Here is a 21,572-nt window from a genome sequence, read left to right on the forward strand (position 1 = left end):
CGTATCAGGGCGAAGCCCTGAATGTTCTGACTGCCTTTTAAGATTTATGGAGCAGCAGTAAAAGCATAAAAAAATTAAATGAAATAAAATAAAATAAAATTTTTTTCTAAAATTTGAAATTTTTTGTAAAAATCATCCCCCCACACGCCATATAAAGTACAAAAAGAGAAATTTCATTCCTTGTAACAAATCAATTATGGCAAATAAGCTTCCTTCAACCAATTTGGAACGATTTATAGGACGGATTAAACCTCCGCTTACGCGTTAATAGCGCGAATTATATCGCGCGTTAATTGTCCCAAATTGGTCAAAATGGCCAAAATGGCAATCTTTGAACCCTCATAACTCTTCGAAAAATGATCACAGGTAAATTATCTTTTCAAATGTAAGCTCAGGACAACAATAGCTTTCGAATGATAAAAAAAATTTTCGTCAAAAATGGCTAGTTAAAAAGTCGAAATTTGTCTGAAGAAAAAAAAAAACCCACCCCGAGCACAAATATTCCGTTACTTTCGTATCGAAAGTCGGAACAACAAGACTGCTCGTATCAAGGCGAAGCCCTGAATGTTCCGTTCCGACTGCCTTTTAAGGTTTATGGAGCAGCAGTAAAAACATTAAAAAATTTAATGAAATAAAATAAAATAGACATTTTTTTTTGAATTTTTTTATGAAAATTATCCCCCACACGCCATATAAAACACAAAAAGATAGATTTTGCTCCTTGTAACAAATCAATTATGGCAAATCAACCAATTTGGAACGATTTATAAGACGGATTAATTCTTCGCTTTCGCGTTAATAGAGCGATTTATATCGCACGTTAATTGTCCCAAATTGGTCAAAATGGCAATCTTTAAACCTTCATATCTTTACAAAAAATGATCACAGGTGAAATATCTTTTCAAATTAAAGCTCAGGACAACAATACCTTTTGAATAATATAAAAAAATTCCGTCAAAAATGTCTAGTTAAAAAGTCGAAGTTTGTCTGAAGAAAAAAAACCCACCCCGAGAACTAATATTCCGTTACTTTCGTATCGAAAGTCGGAACAATGACCTTTCCTTTTTTTACTCAAAATCGGGTTTGAATATTTTTTAAAGCATGAAGAGAAAGTAAACCTTTGTATTGCTACGGGTTTAAGCGGAGTACCGGAACTTAAATTTTTTCAAAAGGAAATTTGTTGCATTTTTTCAAAAGTTGTACCTGTTTAAAAGGCAAAAAGGAAGTCAACAAACTGATACTTGGTCAGCAAGAACACGCAAGAGAAAAGTTGCCATAGGGAAGGGTCATTACAAACCCATATGTGAAAAAGGATTTCTAATAATTTTACAATTAGTTATCGCAGACGAAATCTAATCGTGAATTTAGAGGCTGGTAAATCAATTACGCGTGATACGATTACGTACCTCCACGTAGCTCAAGGGAATTATAACCTGCAACTTGCAAATTTCTTCATTTCCTCTGAATTTTGCGGTTATTTGGCAAATAAACCGGGTTTGTTCCTCACATATTTCATCGGCGTTTTCAATCTTTCGTTTTCCAAAATCGATACTACTGCGATCACCAAAATATTTTACCTAAATTCCCCTGTAGGAAGAGATTTAAAAAAGCAAGCGGCCTATTTATGCATTCAAAGTCCTTCAAACTGATTGCTTATTGATATTCTCAGCTTTCTGCAACAATTTGTTCTCATCTACCGAAAAAGTGATAGCAAAAAAGTATTTTGTTCCGCAATTTATAGCTGAGGCTTGGTCACATAGTGTTATAAATTCGCGGAATGCAGAGAACGATGACTGGCTATTTTTTTCAATGTTGGGTGTTCTTTGATTTATTGATTTCCTTTTGAGTTTTAAACAGTGGCTGCAACCGCCTAAGAGAACTCTGCTTTTCCTTACTTTTACTTTCTACAAACAATTTCGTTTTCTGATATTGAAGAGTTATTATCGATCAAAGACCAGCTAAACCATCAAGTTAAACTTTCATATTTTAAAATGAAAATTCTCCGCTCTTTCTGCATACTTTGTTTCATTTTTATCACTTGCGTTGCGTGGCGTGGATATGGTACGTTTCCTTTGCTTTCGATTTTTGTTACTGTTTCTTAAAATGTTTTTGGCATGTTGTATTATGAAATTCGCAGCAAGCACAAATTGCGCAAACTTTTAGGTTTTTTAAACCTGGTTCCTTTCTTTTAACCTCACGTTCAATTCTATCGTAATTATTTTACGAAAATAGCAGAAATATTGTATGGAATTTACTCTGAAATGTTTTTATCCGCCTACAATTTACACCGACCTTTTTATTTACCCCAAATTTATTTGGGTTTGAAAAAAAAAATTGCACCAAGTATTTTTTATGAAAGCGAATGTTCTGGTTTTCTGATCTCAAAAGCCATTATTTTTCAGTTTTGTCTAAAAGAATGTTGAAGTGAAACCAGCCAGCCCAAAGGAGTCACAAAATGATTACACGCAGTGAAGTTTTATGGAGAACAATCGATATTATTCGATATTTTTATCTGAAACGTTGCCATTTTAATCAACCAAAAATACACTTTGGAGCAACGCAATCAATTTATCCATTATAATTCATTATAATGGATTAAAATGGATTTTTTTGTTCAAATTTTTTAAAATTATTCTGCAAGATTTGGATTGTAGCAAAACGAATTGTAGCGTTTGTAATCCAGTTTAAATGCATTAGATTCATTATTTTAGAGATTTGTAGATACTGAATAAAAAATAACAATATAACTGATGATTATCGTTGAAGTTTTGTAGGTAAAATGTTGCAAAATGAAATCGCCTCGATTCTATTTTGAGAAGAATGATCAAACCAAACCCGAAATTGGAGTCGTATTTAAATGAATAGGTCGAACCAAGCTTACATCTTCTCCTTATAGGGAGTTAGGGGAATTTATTATATTAGTTTGTATATGGATTTTTCAAACAAAAAAAAATCACAGCAATGAACAGTTTTGAACCAACTGCATTAGTGGTGTGGAGGATCCTAACTTGATCTGTTTATTGAGGATGGTAACCAGACAAACTCAAAATTGTTTTCTTTCTAAACTAAATCAAGTGGTAAAAACATAGCAAGCATTGTATTGTTGAAAACTCAGACCGGTACTCATACTGTAATACTCTTAAAATAATTACCCTTGCAATAAGGCCTTCTTCACCTCGTTGTTCTCTGTTTATCGAAATTTTTCTGCTGGTTGTTTTTTCCAACACAGTTTGCTATTTTTTTGTTTCTTTTTTTTGGCTTGATAGGTAGGTTTCACTTAATTTTATATCGCCGTAGTGGCGTCATATTGACCTCTTAAAAATAAAAAAATAACGACTAAGTTTCACTGTTAAAACTTTTTGCTGCAAAAAATGAAGGAACTTAGTCTCCAAAGTTCATCATAAGTTCTGTTATCATAGATTTTATAATGAAAATGGGTCCTTAAACTTCGAATTAAAGAAACTCTAAAATTGTTCCGAGCCATGGGTGGCTACCGAAGTCAGATAAGTTTATAACGCAAAGTTTGCCCCCAATGATTGTTGCATTTTTTGAAAAAAATAACACTAAATCTGAGTTGGGCTTAGATTTAGTGATGGGTATCTTCGAAATAAAGAGAGATGAATTGACTTGTCTGAAAGATACCAATGCCCTGACCACAAAAATAAAATGAAATATTCACTGCAATCATTTATCGTGAAGGGCTAGAAAAAGACACTCAGAAAAACTATTTGCAAATTTTTTGTAATATCATTGAGTAAGATGCAAAATGATCAGGCTCAAACATATTTCCTACTTGAATTGAGGCAAATCATTAAGTCTGTTCATTACGCTAAAAAATGCAAGTCATATTAATGTTGACTTATTTTTACAAAATTATGTTACTTTTTTGTTTGAAAATTGAAATACGAAAAAAATGTGCTTTTTTTCGTTCTTGGTTAAAAATTATAAGACCAAGAAACTTGAAAAAAATACTCAAGACAAATTGACTCAAACTCCGACAAATGTTTGTCTTTTACTTTGAAAGACACATGGTAATTTTGATTTTGAATTTTAAACAAGACCGCTGGTATCAGGGCGAAGCCCTTAATGTTCCGACGGCCTTTTAAGGTCTATTGAGTAGTAATAACATGAAACAATTTAAATGTAATGAAATGAAATTAAATTGTTTTTTAAAAACTGAGATTTTTATTAAAATCATCCCCCCACACGCCATATAAAATACAAAAGAATAGATTTCGCTCCTTGTAACAAATCAATTATGGCGAATAAGCTTCTTTCAACTAACTTGAAAGGGTTTAAAAGACGGATTAAGTCTCCGCATACGCGTTAATAGCGCGAAATATGCGAAATATATCGTGCGTTAATTGTCCCAAATTGGCCAAAATGGCAATCTTTAAACCCCCATAACTTTACGAAAAAAAATCACAGGGGAAATATCCTTTCAAATTTGAGCTCAAGACAACAATAGTTTTTGAATGATAAAATTCCGTCAAAAATTGCTAAATTAAAAGTCGAAATTTGCCTGAAGAAAAAAAACCCACCCCGAGCACAATCGTATCGATAGTCGGAACATTAGGAAACCAAACGTGTTGACAAAATAGCAAGACTGCTCGTATCAGGGCGAAGCCTTGAATGTTCCGACTGCCTTTTAAGGTTTATGGTTTATTTTTGTACACCTTTGTTTCGAACTCTCAATGTCAATGAAACATGTTCTGAAAGTATAGGTTAAACGCCTGAAAAAATTTTCACAAAAAATTGAAACATTCCTCTTTTAAAAGGTTCCCCACACACGCTATGCCTAGTACAAGTGATGTTATTATCACACCGAGTTTCAAATCGGAACAATTTATATGCGGTTTAAATAGCCGCTTATGCGTTAATATCACGAAATGTCTGGCCCGTTTGTTTTTCTAAATTAGTTAAATTTCTTACTTTCAAACCACAACTCAAAACATTATGCTTTTAGTTTTCAACTCAAGTCGCTTTCAGATGATATAAGAACACAAATTCGGCTCAAAAACAGCTCGTTAAAAATTCAAAATTGTCCTGGAGAAAAAACAACCCCGTGCAAATTTTGTCTTCGACAATTTTAACATAATTAGCAAGTGGTTCAGACGAAATATAATTTTGAACTGTATGAGCTATTAAAAAACTCATTGAATAAGTAAACTGATTTTTCATTTTTTTTGTGAAATTAATACCACTCTTCATCATGCAAAACCGAAACAAACCTTTAAAAAATTACTGTTATGTGCGGTAAACAAAATTACCGGTTACTTCAGACTAGGAACGGACACATATTTACGGTTACCAAAACTTTTTAAAGCAACATATTAGAAAAAAGTAGTCGGTTGCTCGACAAGTAGCACAGAATAATCCGAACACAATAATTAAAGAAAAGGAATTAGAAGCTTAAAAAAAGATAGAAACATGAATAAAAAATGTCGCCTTATTTCTTTTTTAAGCGTACTGTGACTTTTGTCGACATATAGGCTGACGGAAGTGTGTGGATAAAAGAATTTAAAATACCGCTAATTCAACGTTGGAGTTGTACCGAATAAAATTGAGATGTCAGCCAACGTCGTCTAAACTTTCAGAGTTATTAAATTTTGCATAAATAAGTCTGAAAACCAAAATTGTTTTGAAAGTAGGACTAGATGTTGAGTTGATACAACAAAAAAAATCATGAATATTGTTTCCAGAAGAAATTTTGATTGTTTTTAGAACAAAAATGCTAATTCTAAGCACATGTAAAATGGATAAAAGCACATGTAAAAACAGTGACCCTGATTATTTGTACTAAGAAATCCATTGCAATTAGCGCGTTGTACCAGAGAAAAAATGTTACTTAATTGTCCATCAGAGCGTAATTTAGTGAAAAAATAATCATTCAAGTGCCCAGATTGTGCTTCTAACCAGAATGAGTAAAAAAAGACAACGACGACTGCAAGTGCACGCCGATGTCTGATTCCAATTGATTGTTCAATTCCTTTACTGAGTTCCCAGGAGGAAAACAAATTTTTTTGATTGATTGTAGGTATTTTCTCAAATAACAAATATATTTTCACAAAAGTATCAAATCACAAAAATATTTTCTACAACGAAATGGTTGTTTGTTTGAAGATGTGAATCCGGAGCTGTATTATGAGAATGTGGAAGCGATAAAGAGAATCTTCGACACCAGCCGGCTGCAGAACTACTCAACCATCACTCTGCCCACAAATCCACTCACACTTTGTAAGTTATGGTCACTTCTCCAACCCCCCCCCCAACCAAATCTAATTGAACCCATCTGTTTTAAACGAGGCAGCGTTTGTTTGCGGAGCGAGTTCAAGTCCAAGCCTACCATCGTGGAAACGGTTTGCTTGAGACTGCAAACATATTACCCAGTCCACAAAAAATTAACCCAAACAGCATGCAGTTCCTAATTAGAGCCATACAAGCGGCTTTCCCTCAAAAATTGGCAAGCTGTGGACATATATGCGAACATGTACTTGAGAGAAAAGTTATGACTTTTAAATTTAAACTGAGACAATCATTCGTAACTTATGTTATTGTTGGTCCACGAGTACTAAGAGGATGTATTCGAAAAATAATTAATTTAGACGTGAAATTGATCGTGCAAGAGTTGATTGAGCTGGACGTGAAGAAGGAGCAGCTGGAAGTGATGGGCTGGATGAGGCTCATCTGGCAGGACTCCAGACTGTCATGGAGCGAGGAGATGTTCGGAATCAGGGAACTGAGAGTGTTCCCAGACAATATCTGGACTCCAGACGTTGTCATCATCAACTCGGCCCAGGAGCTTCCCAAAGGATCACACCTTCCAGCTACTGTCGATTCCACTGGTATGGGTTGGATTGGAAAATAAACAAAACAAGCAGAAGTTAAGATACGTCATAATTTTAAACCATGGATCATGATTGACTAGTTATTAGTAATTTACAGTGAGAAAAATCAAAGTATAAATTAAATACTTGTTTCAAACTGGTTCCAATATTACGCAATTGAAAAAGTGTTCAAAACAAAAAATTCGCGGAGGAGTTAAACGCTGTTTGGTTAAGCTATTTTTTATTGTAGAATTTCAACCTATGAGAAAACTTTAACGTCTGATAACAATATATAAAACTATCAGAATTGAAAAAAAAACTTTTAATATGAGAAAACATTTAATCTACTGTTAACATTGTGAAAATCAGTATTAGATCCTTGTTTAGTAATCCAGCAAAAAGAATTCATATTTTTTGGCTAATTGTGTTTACTAATCCAAATTTATAGTTAATGCAAAATTGTTGAGCAATTTAAAGGGTCAAAAAACGGTTGTTAATATTTAAATAAATTTTTTAAAAATATATTTTTTACCAAGTTGTATGGTTGAATTCAAGTAAAATTTGATTTCAGGACAACAAAACGAGCATTTTTGGGTTAAGTAACTGTGGTATAGTGCTATTTAAATCAGTTTCAATTCATTGTCTGTAAACTAATCTAACTGTCAATCATGTGTCATTCTATCGGTGCTAATTAAATATCTGCAGGAACCGCCCAACAACCTGCCTGTCATCTTTGGTGTGACCTCTAGCTCTCACTCTTGTGCTATACTTTTGAAGATTAAGTTAGTTATATTTTGATTTGGATTCAGGAATTACTATTGTCGAACCGACTTTTCACATGGCGCAGTCAGCAGCTCCAAGTGAGGGTAAGAACCCATTGGGCATAACTGGGTTCTGGCCATCGAAATGCATTGAGCCGATCATGATGTGGGAATTTTGGTATACATGTTTTCAATTGGGGATGGTCGCCAAACACGGAGTAAACCATAAGACCTTCCATTCGGGTGGATCACTTACGACGGCTCAAATAACGGCTTTGCCAGAAGAGGTGGATGGCAAGAACCGATTGAAATGTGAGCAAATGTTGATTTCAAATCTATACCTGTGCCTGGAGGAGAAAGGGCAGGAGGAATTTCATAACATACCGCCGCATATGGACCTTGGGGCAACACGATATCCCCGAGTATTCGACGCACTAGAAGCGGAACTTAAGAAGGAGCGGATTGCAACTTATGAAATTTTCCAGTTACCGTCGAGGAAGCAACAAATTAGCGATTCGCTCGAGCATTTCACTCAGTGCTTAGCGGGTTGGCATCGAGGTGCAGTTTTGACACACTGGAAGACCGGATATTACGAGACGTTTTCATTGTCAGTATGAATAATCGGGAAGCCCAGAACGAGCTTTGCCGATCAACGAATACTCCAGAAGAAAAATACAAAAATGTTTCGTCGTACGAGCGGGGAGACAAGTATGCTAATTCATACGTTTCTACGACTACCGGAAGAGGAATTTGGTCGTCACCATCGGGAGGTGGCATAAAAAACAAGGAGGAATCAGTTGGAATTATCCGAAGAGGATGCCAAAACTCTCGTCCAAGTGCCGCGCAAGTGCCCAGCGAGCAAGGTTACCTGCAGGGAAAACAAGCAAAGAATAGGGGACGAGGTGCAGTCAATCTCATTCAAGAACAGGATGATGGACCATTGGATTATGCCGATACACCGGATGATGGCTCAAAACAACACGGAAAATCGGTTGGCTGGGTGAATCGGCCCGCGTTGCCTGCACGTTCACATTCTTGGGATTCGGATAGTTCTGGTGAGAACGTTGTAATGGCAATTCGATCTAAAATCTCCACTGAGCTCAAGGTCGCGGGTACGCACTTTTCTGTGAAGATTAATGGAAAGACCACACATGTATGGATAGACAGCGGATCACCCATCTCAATTTTCATCGTTGGCGAATGAAGGAGTATTCTGGGTGCACAAAGGGTCAAATTGGAGAACCTGACACCGGAAGATAACGAGTTCGGCGATTACGGAAATAACCCGCATAAGTTAATTGGAGTGATGAACGATGCAACTTGAATCGAATGCAGGGAAAACAGAGAACAGAATACGGGTGATAGGAGGCAACAGACCATCGATCATTAGACGGGACCTAATGGAGAACATAGGACAAAAATTGATGCAAAAACAACCAGAGCGCAAGGTGATGGCGATAGACCAGGATGCGACCGGGGACCCAGAGATTCAACTAAACCCGTAGCAGGAATTTTTAGTAAGCAAATTACAAACATCTTTCGCAGGGTAGGAAAAATAAGGAACTATGAAGTACAGGCTGATTTTTGTGAGAAGTTATCTCCGGTGCAAAAGAAAAGACGCCGGGTCCCAATCACTTTGTAAGAAAAAGCGGATAAAGAGATTCCAAATTACTGAAACAGGGGCATATTGAAAATTTGAAGAATGTTTGGATAAATACTTCGCTTCACCGATTGTTATCACGGTTAAAAAAGTTCGGTTAAATTAGCACTAGAAACAAAGGAATGAACAAACAAGTCCATAGCAACAAAAACTAGGTGCGTAATATTGAAGAGTTAATGAACACCGTCGGACAAACCATCAGTGAGAGAAAGCCGTGGGAGGATTTTTTCAACATTGGATTTGACGTACGCGTGTGGGCAGTTTCCCGTAAGTGCGGTTACGAGCGTTAAGTGTAATTTTTTACTAAGCGGAGTAAAATCTATCGGTACGTATTGTTTCAAGACCGGGTTCTATGGCCGTACAAAGATGCCGGCGAAAGTTCAGCGAACGATGGATAGCATTCTGTCGGAATTTCCTCCGGCTCACTCGTTCATCGATGATATACTGGTAGTCACGAAAGGCTGGGAAATTCATCATATAGCGACCGTAGAGAAGATCCTACGAAAACTAGACAAGGAAAACATGTCGCTAAAACTGACAAAATGTGATTTCGCATAAAAGAGCTGTGAATGGCTCGGACATAAGATTACACCGACGGGCATCACACCATTGGTGCGGAAAACCGAACCGATCAAAATGCTGAAACCTCCGCGAACTTTACTGCAGCTGAAATCTTTTATGGGCTCCATACGCAACTTACACAAGTTTTTGCCCGCGCTTGCTGAAACCTCCGCCCCACTTCGCCCACTACTCAGTCGAAAAAATAAATATATATATATGGCCAACGGAATGCCAGTCCGCATTTAAGAATTTGAAACGGCAAGTGGCCAACATAGTCGAGCTACGATTTTTCAACATGCATCTTGACATTCGAATAATATGTGACGCAAGTTACAACGGATTAGGGGCGGTGTTTGAATAATTAGGCATCGAAGGGTGGAGACATATTTGATTTCCCTCAAGGTACTTTAATGATGCCGAAAAGAAGCATTCAACCAACAAACTCGAGATGCTCGCCGTAGTTTGGGGGCAGACTATTTCCAAAACCACGTGCTGGGCCGAAAATTTTACGTATTAACAGACCATAAAGCCATAGTCTCTCTCTTAACGGAAACAATAAGAAAATAAGAATATGTTTAGTAGACTTACAAGATCGCTAGATCGTTTAATCATTTTCGATTTCCAAGAAGAACATAAGCTGGGGGCGAAAACCGGCATGGCGGACCATCTATCTTGAAACACAAATGGCGCAGCGGTGCTGGTAAGAGTGTATGATAGCATATTCACAGTGGTCAAAATTATATCAATACGTTGCACCTTGGGATACGATCAAACAATTAACATAGCCTAAAGTTACTTAAAATCTAACAAAATCAACAAAGAAAATATGGATAGGAGTTTTCGGAAATTAGAACGATTTTTAAAACGGCATCGCAGTTTACACAGTAGCAGCGACGAATTCGAAGAAATACCAACAACAACATCAAAATTAGAAGCAATTACAAAGAAGTGAAGATCCATTGAAGGAAATACTATACTTTCTTTACCTTCGGCATACGCCGGCAAAACTATTCCATCGGTTGATTCTAATAATTTGTTTATGTCTATTGTATCAAGGGGATAGAAAACTGTTAGCAAACTTATTTCATTACCAGAAATTTCAATCTGTAATTTACCGAATCCAAATATAAATCAGATCCACAAATACTAAAAACTAAACACTAAGAACCGTTACTACGCCCAATTTATTAAGGACATTTATGTTCTAGAAAACTTCGTGTGGATGGACGACAAGCTTGTTATCCTCAATTCTCTAACTACTGCAACCAACAACCGCGTTCACTGTTATCACCATGGAAAATCGAACATGTTCCAGGCCGCCAAAGACATTGGTACCGTACATATACTGTTTGATAGCATCTATGGCTAAGAATTGCACAGATTGCACAGAGTCGGGTAAAAACCTCAAAAACTCAATAAAAAGATATGATATGGGAAAAGTTGCACAGGCTAATGATCCTAATGAAGCGGTTCAACTTGATTTTTGGGGCCAGATTAACTACCTAAATGAATCGAAAAAGTATTTCATAGTAGCAGTGGACCGTTTCTCTCGTTGGCCGTCGGCTATGGTGGGCAGAAATAATACTTGGAAAAAAAATAAGGAAATTCTCGAAAACGTATATAGTAACCCATGATGTGCCAAAAAAACTCGTATAGATCAGGGAATGAACTTTATGTCAAACGATGTTGAAACATTTTGTAGCACTGAGGGAATTGAAATTGTAAAATCACCTGTAAATGATCATCGCGCTGCTGGATGTGTGGAGCGGACAATAGGTAGTTTGAAAAACTCTATTCTCACGCACGCAAAGGAAAAAAATCCCGAACCCTTGGGGAACATGGTTGAACGAGCCCTCGGTGCGCTTCGCTTTTCAGTTAACGCCACTAACGCCATTTGAAGCCCATCATGGGTGCGAGGCAATTACTTTTCTAAGAAATCTCACAAAGAAACCTTCGCTTCACTATTTGAATTGGTAGAAAGCACTAAAAGAGAAATCTGCATGTTTAGATAGTAGTGATCCGGCGGTGCAGGACTTACTCCCCTCCGGCAGACACCAACTGGGGTGTGCGCTCGGACTTGGTGTTTGAACCATCCGAGCAAGCTCACGGAGGAGCAGCAGGCCGGCCAACAAGACAAACAATTGGCTCGCAAATCGGACTATGTGGACCAGCAACCAGGATTTTCAGGCCACTTATATCAGCGCACTGGAGATCAGGATCTCCAAAGGTATAGAAAAATTATTTCAAAGGTGCAATCAACAAGCGCACATACAATTACTCTAAACAATGGCGTTGTTCTTCGGCGGAAATCGGCGGTGGCAATCTCAAAAAATTCAAAGACGGTTTCAGCAAAGTTTCCTCAGCCGCCTACACCAAGGGATCTAAAACGGAAACAAACACTGACTAAGAAGCAACCATTATCGGAGCCAAAGAAGCCAAGAACTCTTAATCAAATCACTAAAAGCCGTTGATCCGAACCAATTAACAAGTCAAACAGTGAAAACGAAAGCGAGAACCTTCCGCTCTCAATCAAGCGAACGGTGGCCAGGCACAGTTACTTGGCAGAGTCGGAAGCGGAGCCCTCTGAGCCCGTGGCGCAACGTCTGAACTGGCGGATGTAGAAAAAGCTGAACCAACGGCAACAACCCAAATCGGAATCAAGGAACCAGCGGCACCAGCGACAGGCGTAGCGGGAAAAACGGCAGATACTTCGCAACCGACGGAAACTAAGAAACGTGTACGCAAACAACGATTGTTGTCGTACAGTATCCAAGACTCGAACGACAGTCAAGAAACAACAGCGTCCCGAAAAAGTGGGCGTAAACGAACGGCGGTCACCAAGGTTGGATGGGTGATGATAGACCATATTTCTAAGAAAACCGACCAAGGAAAGGAGTAAAATTGAAGCTTATACTGTCCAAAAACTTTATCGAAGTCCAAGGAGAGGGCTGGTTGTACTTTTGTGGGTCTTCCTAAAACTCAAATTCTTTCATTGCCGTCGGAGGTATTTTCGTTTGTTAAAACTCCAAATGCAGCAATAGTTAAATTCATTTCAATTGAGTACTTTAAAATTTACCATCCGATAGCTTTACATATGTGCAATTTTCAGTCAACACGTTTTTACAATTTTTTCAATTTTTTTAACAGAGGGAATGTCGTATAGTGCTATTTAAATCCGTTTCAATTCAGCATTTGTAATTATTCTAACTGTCAATCATATGTCATACTATCGGTGCTAATTAAATTCCTGCAGGTACCGGCCAACGGCGTGTCTGTCACCTTTGGTGTGACTTCTAGCTCTCACTCTTGAGCTATAATTTGGAATATTAAGTTAGTTATATTTTGATATGGATTCCGGAATTTACTATTGTCGAACCGACTTTTCACATAACTTTGCACAGATTCGTTAACCTACAAGGATATTGCCGGAAATTTGACATTAACATATATTTTTAAAAGTTACCCTGATTTATGCATGAAATAGGATGATGATGATAATTGAAATGGCCAATTGAATTTTGCTTGCTTAGGGTATGTGTACTGGTTTCTGCCTGCCAGAATCACTACAAGATGCGAGACAGACGCCCGTTTCTTCCCATTCGACGTCCAAACTTGTTTCATTGATTTGGGATCTTGGACTTACTCACAAGAACTACTGCAACTGACTTTACTGGAGTACAAAACCCTGTTGGAAAGAGTCTCGCAAAACATCCAGTGGAGCATCACAAACATCCAGGCATCCTTAGTCACTGCAGAACGCTTCTCAGAGTTCCACAACAAACCCATGAATTTCTCAAAAGTGCAGTACTCTTTAACGATAGAGAGAAAACCTAGTTTCTACGTGTATTGCATCTTCGTCCCAATTTTATTGGGAGCCAGTTTGGGAGCTCTCACTTTCTTGATCCCCGTGGACAACGGGGCTAAAGTGTCCTTTCCCATTTCAATGTTCCTGGCACTTTTTGTCAACCAGCTAGTCATCAAGTGAGTTAAGTGCTAAGGTCTCATTGTAAGCTCTATGCATCCATAGAGATAGCTTTTCGGCAAGGCAAACAGTAAGAAATAAATTTTTACTGCCGAATGAACTCTACAGCCGCATTCTATGCTTTAAATGGTTGCTATACGTTAATAGCACGGAGTGGGACACAGAAAAGCAGACTTTACAAACAGAATAGCAACATTTGATGCTATGATGTAGACTTTACTAAGACCTTGACAGGCAGCTGGTCTTTAGAGCCGAACTTTTCTTTGTTCACACAAACTTATGCATAATAGACACAATTCTTTTCATATGAAAAGTCCCCTTTTTCCTCAAATTTGCATAACGCTGAGTGATGATAATTGTCGCATAACTGTCAGATAAAGGGACAAGAGCGGAATCGATTGGCACTTAATGTGATAATTTGACAGGTGTGAGCAATATACATAATTTATGAACTCCCTTTTCTCCCATTAAAATGATAGATATGTGGCAGGATAAAAAAGGGTAGGGTGTTAGAATAAAATTACCAGCGTGGTTGGTTTCCGCTCTTTTTTTGGATCCCTTGAGTGTAGAAAAATTACACACATGTGCTTTTTCAATTTCAACTCAGGTGCCCATATCGCGATAGGGGGCTAGTATCATGGGCGAAAGACCGAATGGGCGAGTTACTCATGGGCAAAGGACCGAAAACAAAAACAGTCGAAAGTCATTTATTCAAATACATCAATTGCCATTCAACTAAAAAGGAATTAAATGAAGCAATGTTTTGCTTCTTTTATAACCAAAAACTTATAATATGAAATATGTCCTAATTCGCCTGCGGTAAACGACATTTTGAAAATTTTGCCGTTTTTTATTCGGCAAATACTAATTCTAAGTCCCTAAAAATGTTTACTTTCTCTGAGTTTTTCACGTTTCTTGCCAACGTTTGAATACTGAAATCGGATATGCTGATTTTTATTTTCGCCCATTCGGTCCTTTGTCTATGAGGGTTTCCATTATCGCGATATTCATTTCATTCTTTTGTGACACCACATGCAGGCTGCAAATGGTTCCAAAGATAGATGCTTCTTAAAAATTTCTATCAAAAAAAGTTTCAATATGAAAAAATATTTGGAATATCATAAACGTAAATGATTTTAAACGAAGGTATGACAGCCGCAATCATGATTTTTTGTAACTAATTTTGATCCACAAAGTTTGGGAAACAAATCAAACTCAATTGCAAAGGCAATTTAAAGAACAATAGTTTTTTAGTTCCCTCATGGTTTCGCATAATCTTTAGTTTTTGACAAAACACGCGCTTTTCAACTTTTCAATTTTTCTGTTGGATGTGATTCTGAAAATATGTTTATTTGTTCAACTATTCTATGTTTAGCAACGCCTTAAAACGCCAAAGCCATTTTATTAGGCCAACATTTTTTGGGGCGCTGTCCATTTTTCTTTTGTCTCAAGTTGGTCGGATTCTTTTGGCTAAACATTTCACAGTATTATCAAAAAATATCAAAGTAAAAATTTGAACGTTCCGACTGCATTTTAATGTCAAGTGAAAATCTTTTTAATTGAATAAGTGGCAAAAACATTGAATGAGAAATAAAATGAAAAAAATAATAATTTTCATTTTTTTCTATGGTCTATCCCCTCACACGCAGAGTAAAATGCAAAGAGTGTGTTTAGCATAGCGCCTTGTTTTAATTCTTTATGACAAAATTTGATGTCTCAATCCAATTTGAAACGCATTAATTTGTCGCTTTTTCGTGTTATAAGAACGTGAAATAACGCGGAATAATTGTCCCAAAACGACCAAATTAGCAATTTTCAAGCCCCTGTAATTTTGCAAAAAAACACAGCTGAAAAAAATTTTTGAATGTGAGCTCAGGACAACAACAACTTATAGATGATATATAGAATTTCCGTCAAAAACGCTCAGTTACAAATTCAAAAATTGATTGAAAAAAGAATCACCCTAAGCATAAATATTCCGCACTTTTGTCGAAAGTCGTAACAAACAATCGGCAACCAAGCAATACTTTTGTTAAGATTGTATCACAACAGTTATTTTGTCTAAAACTTTTTAAAATATACATCTAGCATGAAAGCTATACACCTTTTTAGTGAGGCCCATTTTGAAATAATTGGATCCGGGCATGATATTCGTTCGATGAAAACCGTGAATAAAAAACGAGTGGTATTTGAAAATTTTTCAAGATCATAGAGAATTGAATTATTAGAAAGTTTACAGAGATTAGTTGTTTCGACTTTCGAAGAAACTTACGAAGCATTAGTGCTCGGAGTGTTTTTTTCCTCCAGATAATTTTCGACGTTTTACCAAGCGAACTTTGACAAATTTTTCTTATATATCATTCGAAAGGTGTAGTTTTTTTGAGCTCAATTTTTAAAAAATGATTCAACTGTGATCATTTGTTGTGAATTTATAGGACTTTAAAAATTGTCATTTTGGCCAGTCTAGAACTATTAAAGCGCAATATATTTTGTGTTATTAACGTGTAGGCGGAGATATAATCCGTCTTAGAAATAGTTATAAATCGAATTGAGGCAAACTATTTGACTATTTTATACTTTGCTATATGCAAAACCTAGTTTTTATACTTTACATATCTCAAAAAATTTGAAATTTTTAAAAATTTTCAAACGAACACTACCACATAGACCCGAAAAGCCAATCGGAACATTCAGTGGTTCGGCCTGATACGATCAGTCTTGTTTAGTGTCAAGAGAAACTGAGTAGTATAATTATAGCAGGTACCTTGAATGAATGGAATGGTGAAATGATGGTAAAGTGTTCATATTACAGAAATAATCTATTCCTCCCAAAAGTGAAGCAAATACGAAACCGAGTTCTACTATATTCTTTACTTACATGAAAAATAAAAAAAATGCATGAGTAGAAGAACCACCATTTGACTTGTTCAGCTGTTACGGCAATCTGTTTTTAATTTTGTCTCAAATTAATGCCTAAGTAATTCGGATTACATGTTGGTTAATGAGAAATGACCGGTTTTTTGTTTATTCTCAGCCAGTTTGTGCCTCCTTCGGCTGACACGATGCCCCTGGTGACTATCCTGTGCACTGTTCTGACCTCCTTGTTTGCCCTGAATGTGGCACAGACTGCGATTGTGCTGAGAGTGTTCCACAGTGGCATGAATGCACACAAGATACCCGTGTCCTACTGCCTCTACACTCTGCTCCACTTCCTAGAGAATATAGGGAAGCGATCATTCATATACAGCCACGTCTACAACCCACTACACAGGGAAGTGATGAGCATTGTAACATAGAATAATACAAGACTGCTCGAATCAGGGTGAATGTTCCGACTCTGCCTTTTGAGGTCTATGGGGTAGTGTTTGCTATAAAAAAATTGAAGAAAGTTCCAAAACAAATCACATTTTTTTGAAATTTGTTTAAAAATCATCCACACACGCTATTTAACACAATATGACGTATGAATAAAATGATATATTTCGTACCAAAATATTAAATATACTAGCCGGCCTGAAATCAATTTGGTAAGATTGACACGGATGATTAAATCTCCGCTTCATGGTTAAGAGTACGACTTATAGTGCGCGTGAATTGTCCCAAATTGTCTTATTTGGCTATTTTTAAAACCCCATTTCTTTGCAAAAAATAATCACAGGTGAATTATTTTTTTGCATAGCTCAGAACAACAATACTTTTTGAATGATAAAGAAAAACGGTTGTCAAAGTTGGCTAGTTAAATAGTCGAATAGAAAAAAAAACAGAAAAAAAAACACCGCGAGCTCAAATATTTTGTCACTTTTTCCGAAAGTCGCAACACTAGCAGAAATTATGATCACAACAATCATAGAAATAATTATGAGAGTCATACAACAAATAAGAAAAGTAACAAGACTATTCGTAACAGGGCGAAGCCCTGAATGTTCCGACTGCCTTTTAAGGTTTATGGAGCAGTAATAACATTAAAAAATTCAATGAAATAAAAAAAATGAATTTTTTTTTCTAAAATTTGAAATTTTTTATGAAAATCATCCCCCCACACGCCATATAAAGTACAAAAGGATAGATTTTGCTCCTTGTAACAAACTAATTATGGCAAATCAGCTTCTTTTAACCCTTTTGGAACGATTTCTAAGACGGATTAACTCTCCGCTTACGCGTTAATAGCGCGAAATATCGCGCGTTAATTGTCCCAAATTGGCCAAAATTGCAATCTTTAAACCCCCGTAACTTTACGAAAAATGATCACAGGTGAAATATCTTTTCAAATTTGAGCTCAGGACAACAATACCTTTCGAATGATATAAAAAAATTCCGTCAAAAATGGTTAGTTAAAAAGTCGAAATTTGTCTGAAGAAAAAAAAACCCACCCCGAGCACAAATATTCCGTTACTTTCGTATCGAAAGTCGGAACAAAAACCCCAGATGATCTAGGATGGCTATTGTGCAAATTAATTATTGCATTGCTTCTTTGGATCTCAAAAGACGATTTCTAAGTCACATATAGTAGTTATTATACAACTCGCTTAGCAGGAATTTTATCTAAATGCGTTGTATAAGGAGTGCAGTTAGAATGTAGAATATTACATACTCGTCAAAAAATAGACAAACACAATAATTGACCAATTGGAAGTGAGATAAAAAACGAACCTATGCAACATTAAACAAGAATAGCCGGTCGCTGTGAAAATAGTACAGACCCTAGTTTTAAAAAAAAAAAATACGATTTTTTTTTTCAATTTAATATCGTTTTTTTTCTGTGTGGTGTCATGGTATGATCTGAACGAAAAAAAGTTTATTCGACAGTCATAGTCAAATAGGCCAATTGGAAAACAGTGAAAACAGTTTCTGTAGAAAAATGACTAGTAAAACGAAAAAAAATCAGATAAAAAATTTACGAAATGTTTTTTTTTTGCAGTTTTTGATTCTCGAAATGGCGCAATCGTTTTCAGAAGCTAACTTTACTGGAGTAAAAAAGCTCTCACGGCTTAAGTTAAGCTAAAATAAGCTATTGTAAGTCTTCCAGCTTGATTTTGACAAATCTTTTTAGCTCAAGAATAGACCAAAAATCAAAAATTTCATGTCAGTTTTTTGTCGAAACTGAAAAAAAAGTTCATTTTTGTAGGTCATTCAAATCTAAACTGGAAGAGTTTTAAAATGATATATTACTTGAATGATACCGATGATTATTTGCGGAACCTGACTTTTTGTTGAAAACAAAAACAAAACAAAAATTAAATCACACCCGATTACAAAGTTCCTCACTATTTTACTATTTTCGAATGGTTGGAACAATAGGACTGCTCAAAGTAGGGCAAAGCCCTGAATTTTCAAACGGTTTTTTAAGGTCGATGGAGTAGTGTTTCCTTTAAGAAAATGGGTTTTTTAGAAGAAAAAATTTTTAAATCAGCATTTAAAAATTTTTTTTTTGATAGCATATCCCACACGCTATTTTTGAAAACATATCTCATACGCAATTTAAAGTGCAAATTAATACATTTTACGTATCGAGAAGTTTTTTACCGGCCAAATAGCTTGCCTCATTTCATTTTTGAACAATTTTCAAGACGGATTTAATCTCCGCTGACGCGTTAATATCACAAAATGTATCGTGCCTTAAATCTACCAAATCGGTCAAACTGGTTCAATTGGCTATCTATAAACACCCATTTTTTTCCGAAAAAAAAAATTGGATTGATCAACTCAGAATTTTTTAAATTTTAGCTCAAGAAAACAATATCTTTTATATAAATTTTTCAAAGGTCTATATCTCGCGCTAATAATGCGTAAGCGGAGATTTAATCCGTCTTAGAATTCGTTCCAAATTGGTTGAAAGAAATTTAATTGCCATAATTGATTTGTTACAAGGCGCGAAATCTATCCTTTTGTACTTTATATGGCGAGTGAGGGGATGATTTTCATAAAAAATTTCAAATTTTAGAAAAAATTTTTTTTCATTTTGTTTTATTTCATTGAATTTTTTAAGGTTATTTATGACTGCTCCATAAACCTTAAAGGGCAATCGGAACATTCAGGGCTTCGCCCTGATACGAGCAGTCTTGTTTTCTTTTAAATTTGCAAATGGCAATTTTTTGGGTCTTTATTTTTTTCGGAGGTATTTTTTTTTTTTGGCTATCCGGGAATGCGGCTCCGTGGGTACGCACCCAATTAACGCGTAAGCGGAGATTTAATCCGTTCTAGAAATCGTTCCGAATTGGTTGGAAGAAGCTTATTTGCCATAATTGATTGTTACTAGCTAGCAGCGAAATCTGTTCTTTTGTACTTTATATGGCTTGTGGGGGGATAATTTTCATAAAAAGTTTCAAACTTTAGCCAAAAAAAAACATTTCATTTTATTTTTTTTTACATTTAATTTTTTAATGTTATTACTGCTCCATAAATCTTAAAAGGCAGTCGGAACATTCAAGGCTTCGCCCTGATACGAGCAGTCTTGCTTTTTTGTCAACACGTTTGGTTTCTTAATGTTCCGAGTATCGATACGAAAGTAGCGGAATATTTGTGCTCGGGGTGGGTTTTTTTTTTCTTCAGACAAATTTCGACTTTTAATTTAGCAATTTTTGACGGAATTTTATCATTCGAAAATTATTGATGTCCTGAGCTCAAATTTGAAAAAATATTTCCCTGTGATCATTATTCGTAAAGTTACGGGGGTTTAAAAATTGCCATTTTGGCCAATTTGGGACAATTAACGCACGATATATTTCGCATATTTCGCGCTATTAACGTGTAAGCGGAGAGTTAACCCGTCTTAGAAATCGTTCCAAATTGGTTGAAAGAAGCTTTTTCGCCATAATTGATTTGTTACAAGGAGCGAAATTTATCCTTTTGTACTTTATATGGCGTGTGGGGGGATGATTTTCATAAAAAATTTCAAATTTTAGAAAAAAAAATTCATTTTTTTTGTTTCATTGAATTTTTTAATGTTATTACTGCTCCATAAACCTTAAAAGGCAGTCGGAACATTCAGAGCATTCTATCATATGACATCTATTTTTGTCCAAATTCGAACTACTTATCTTTTGAAAAATCCCCAAATTCAATCAAAGTTACTTGAATAATTTTCAATTCAAACATAATTTGGCCGCTCGCCTTGCCACTTAAATACCACTTAAATATTTGTCAGTTCAGAAATCCTTGAAGTTTTTTTTTGCGCAAAAAAATGAAACAAACATTTGTCAGTCAACGCAAAGTCTTCAATCGCTGATTAAAATTTGCAAAACAATGAAAAAATTGTTGTGCTCTTTGTCGGCGGTAGAAACATTTCTGACAATTTTCATTGCATGGCAAAAAAAGACTGAAAGGTTTTCATCATGATGCATTATTCAAATTCTTGCGATATCCATCTGTAGTACATTTTATTGCGTGTAAATATACATCCGAATACAAAGCAAGACTGCTCGTATCAGGGCGAAGCCCTGAATGTTCCGACTGCCTTTTAAGGTTTATGGAGCAGCAGTAATAACATAAAAAAATTAAATGACAAAAAAAAATGAAAATTTTTTTTCTAAAATTTGAAAATTTTTAATGAAAATCATCGCCTCACACGCCATATAAAGTACAAAAAGAGAGATTTCGTTCCTTGTAACAAATCAATTATGGCAAATAAGCTTCGTTCAACTAATTTGGAACGATTTATAAGACGGATTAAATCTCCGCTTACGCGTTAATAGCGCGAGTTATACCGCGCGTTAATTGTCCCAAATTGGTCAAAATGGCCAAAATGGCAATCTTTAAACCCTCATAACTTTACGAAGAATGAT

At 36.0% G+C, this 21,572-nt stretch overlaps 1 protein-coding gene across 1 annotated transcript; it reads left to right on the plus strand.

Moving 5' to 3' along the window:
* The first annotated feature begins 1,263 nt into the window (after positions 1–1,263).
* Positions 1,264–17,087, plus strand: LOC134838761 (acetylcholine receptor subunit beta-type unc-29-like). Its single transcript, XM_063854118.1, has 5 exons — positions 1,264–2,061; positions 6,124–6,237; positions 6,606–6,845; positions 13,340–13,790; positions 16,826–17,087. Exons 1-5 carry the CDS (start codon positions 1,992–1,994, stop codon positions 17,085–17,087), a joined length of 1,137 nt encoding a protein of 378 aa, XP_063710188.1. The 5' UTR covers positions 1,264–1,991.
* Positions 17,088–21,572: the final 4,485 nt, after the last annotated feature.

Source organism: Symsagittifera roscoffensis, chromosome 1 (assembly GCF_963678635.1).
Source record: "Symsagittifera roscoffensis chromosome 1, txSymRosc1.1, whole genome shotgun sequence".
In the NCBI taxonomy this organism is placed as follows: Eukaryota; Metazoa; Xenacoelomorpha; order Acoela; family Convolutidae; genus Symsagittifera; species Symsagittifera roscoffensis.

Excerpts from the sequence above, each read along its gene's own strand:
- LOC134838761 (XM_063854118.1), top strand. The coding sequence starts at position 1,992 with ATGAAAATTCTCCGCTCTTTCTGCATACTTTGTTTCATTTTTATCACT. Across the intron at positions 2,062-6,123 it reads CGTTGCGTGGCGTGGATATG|ATGTGAATCCGGAGCTGTAT; the intron begins GTACGTTTCCTT and ends GTTTGTTTGAAG. Across the intron at positions 6,238-6,605 it reads CACAAATCCACTCACACTTT|ACGTGAAATTGATCGTGCAA; the intron begins GTAAGTTATGGT and ends TAATTAATTTAG.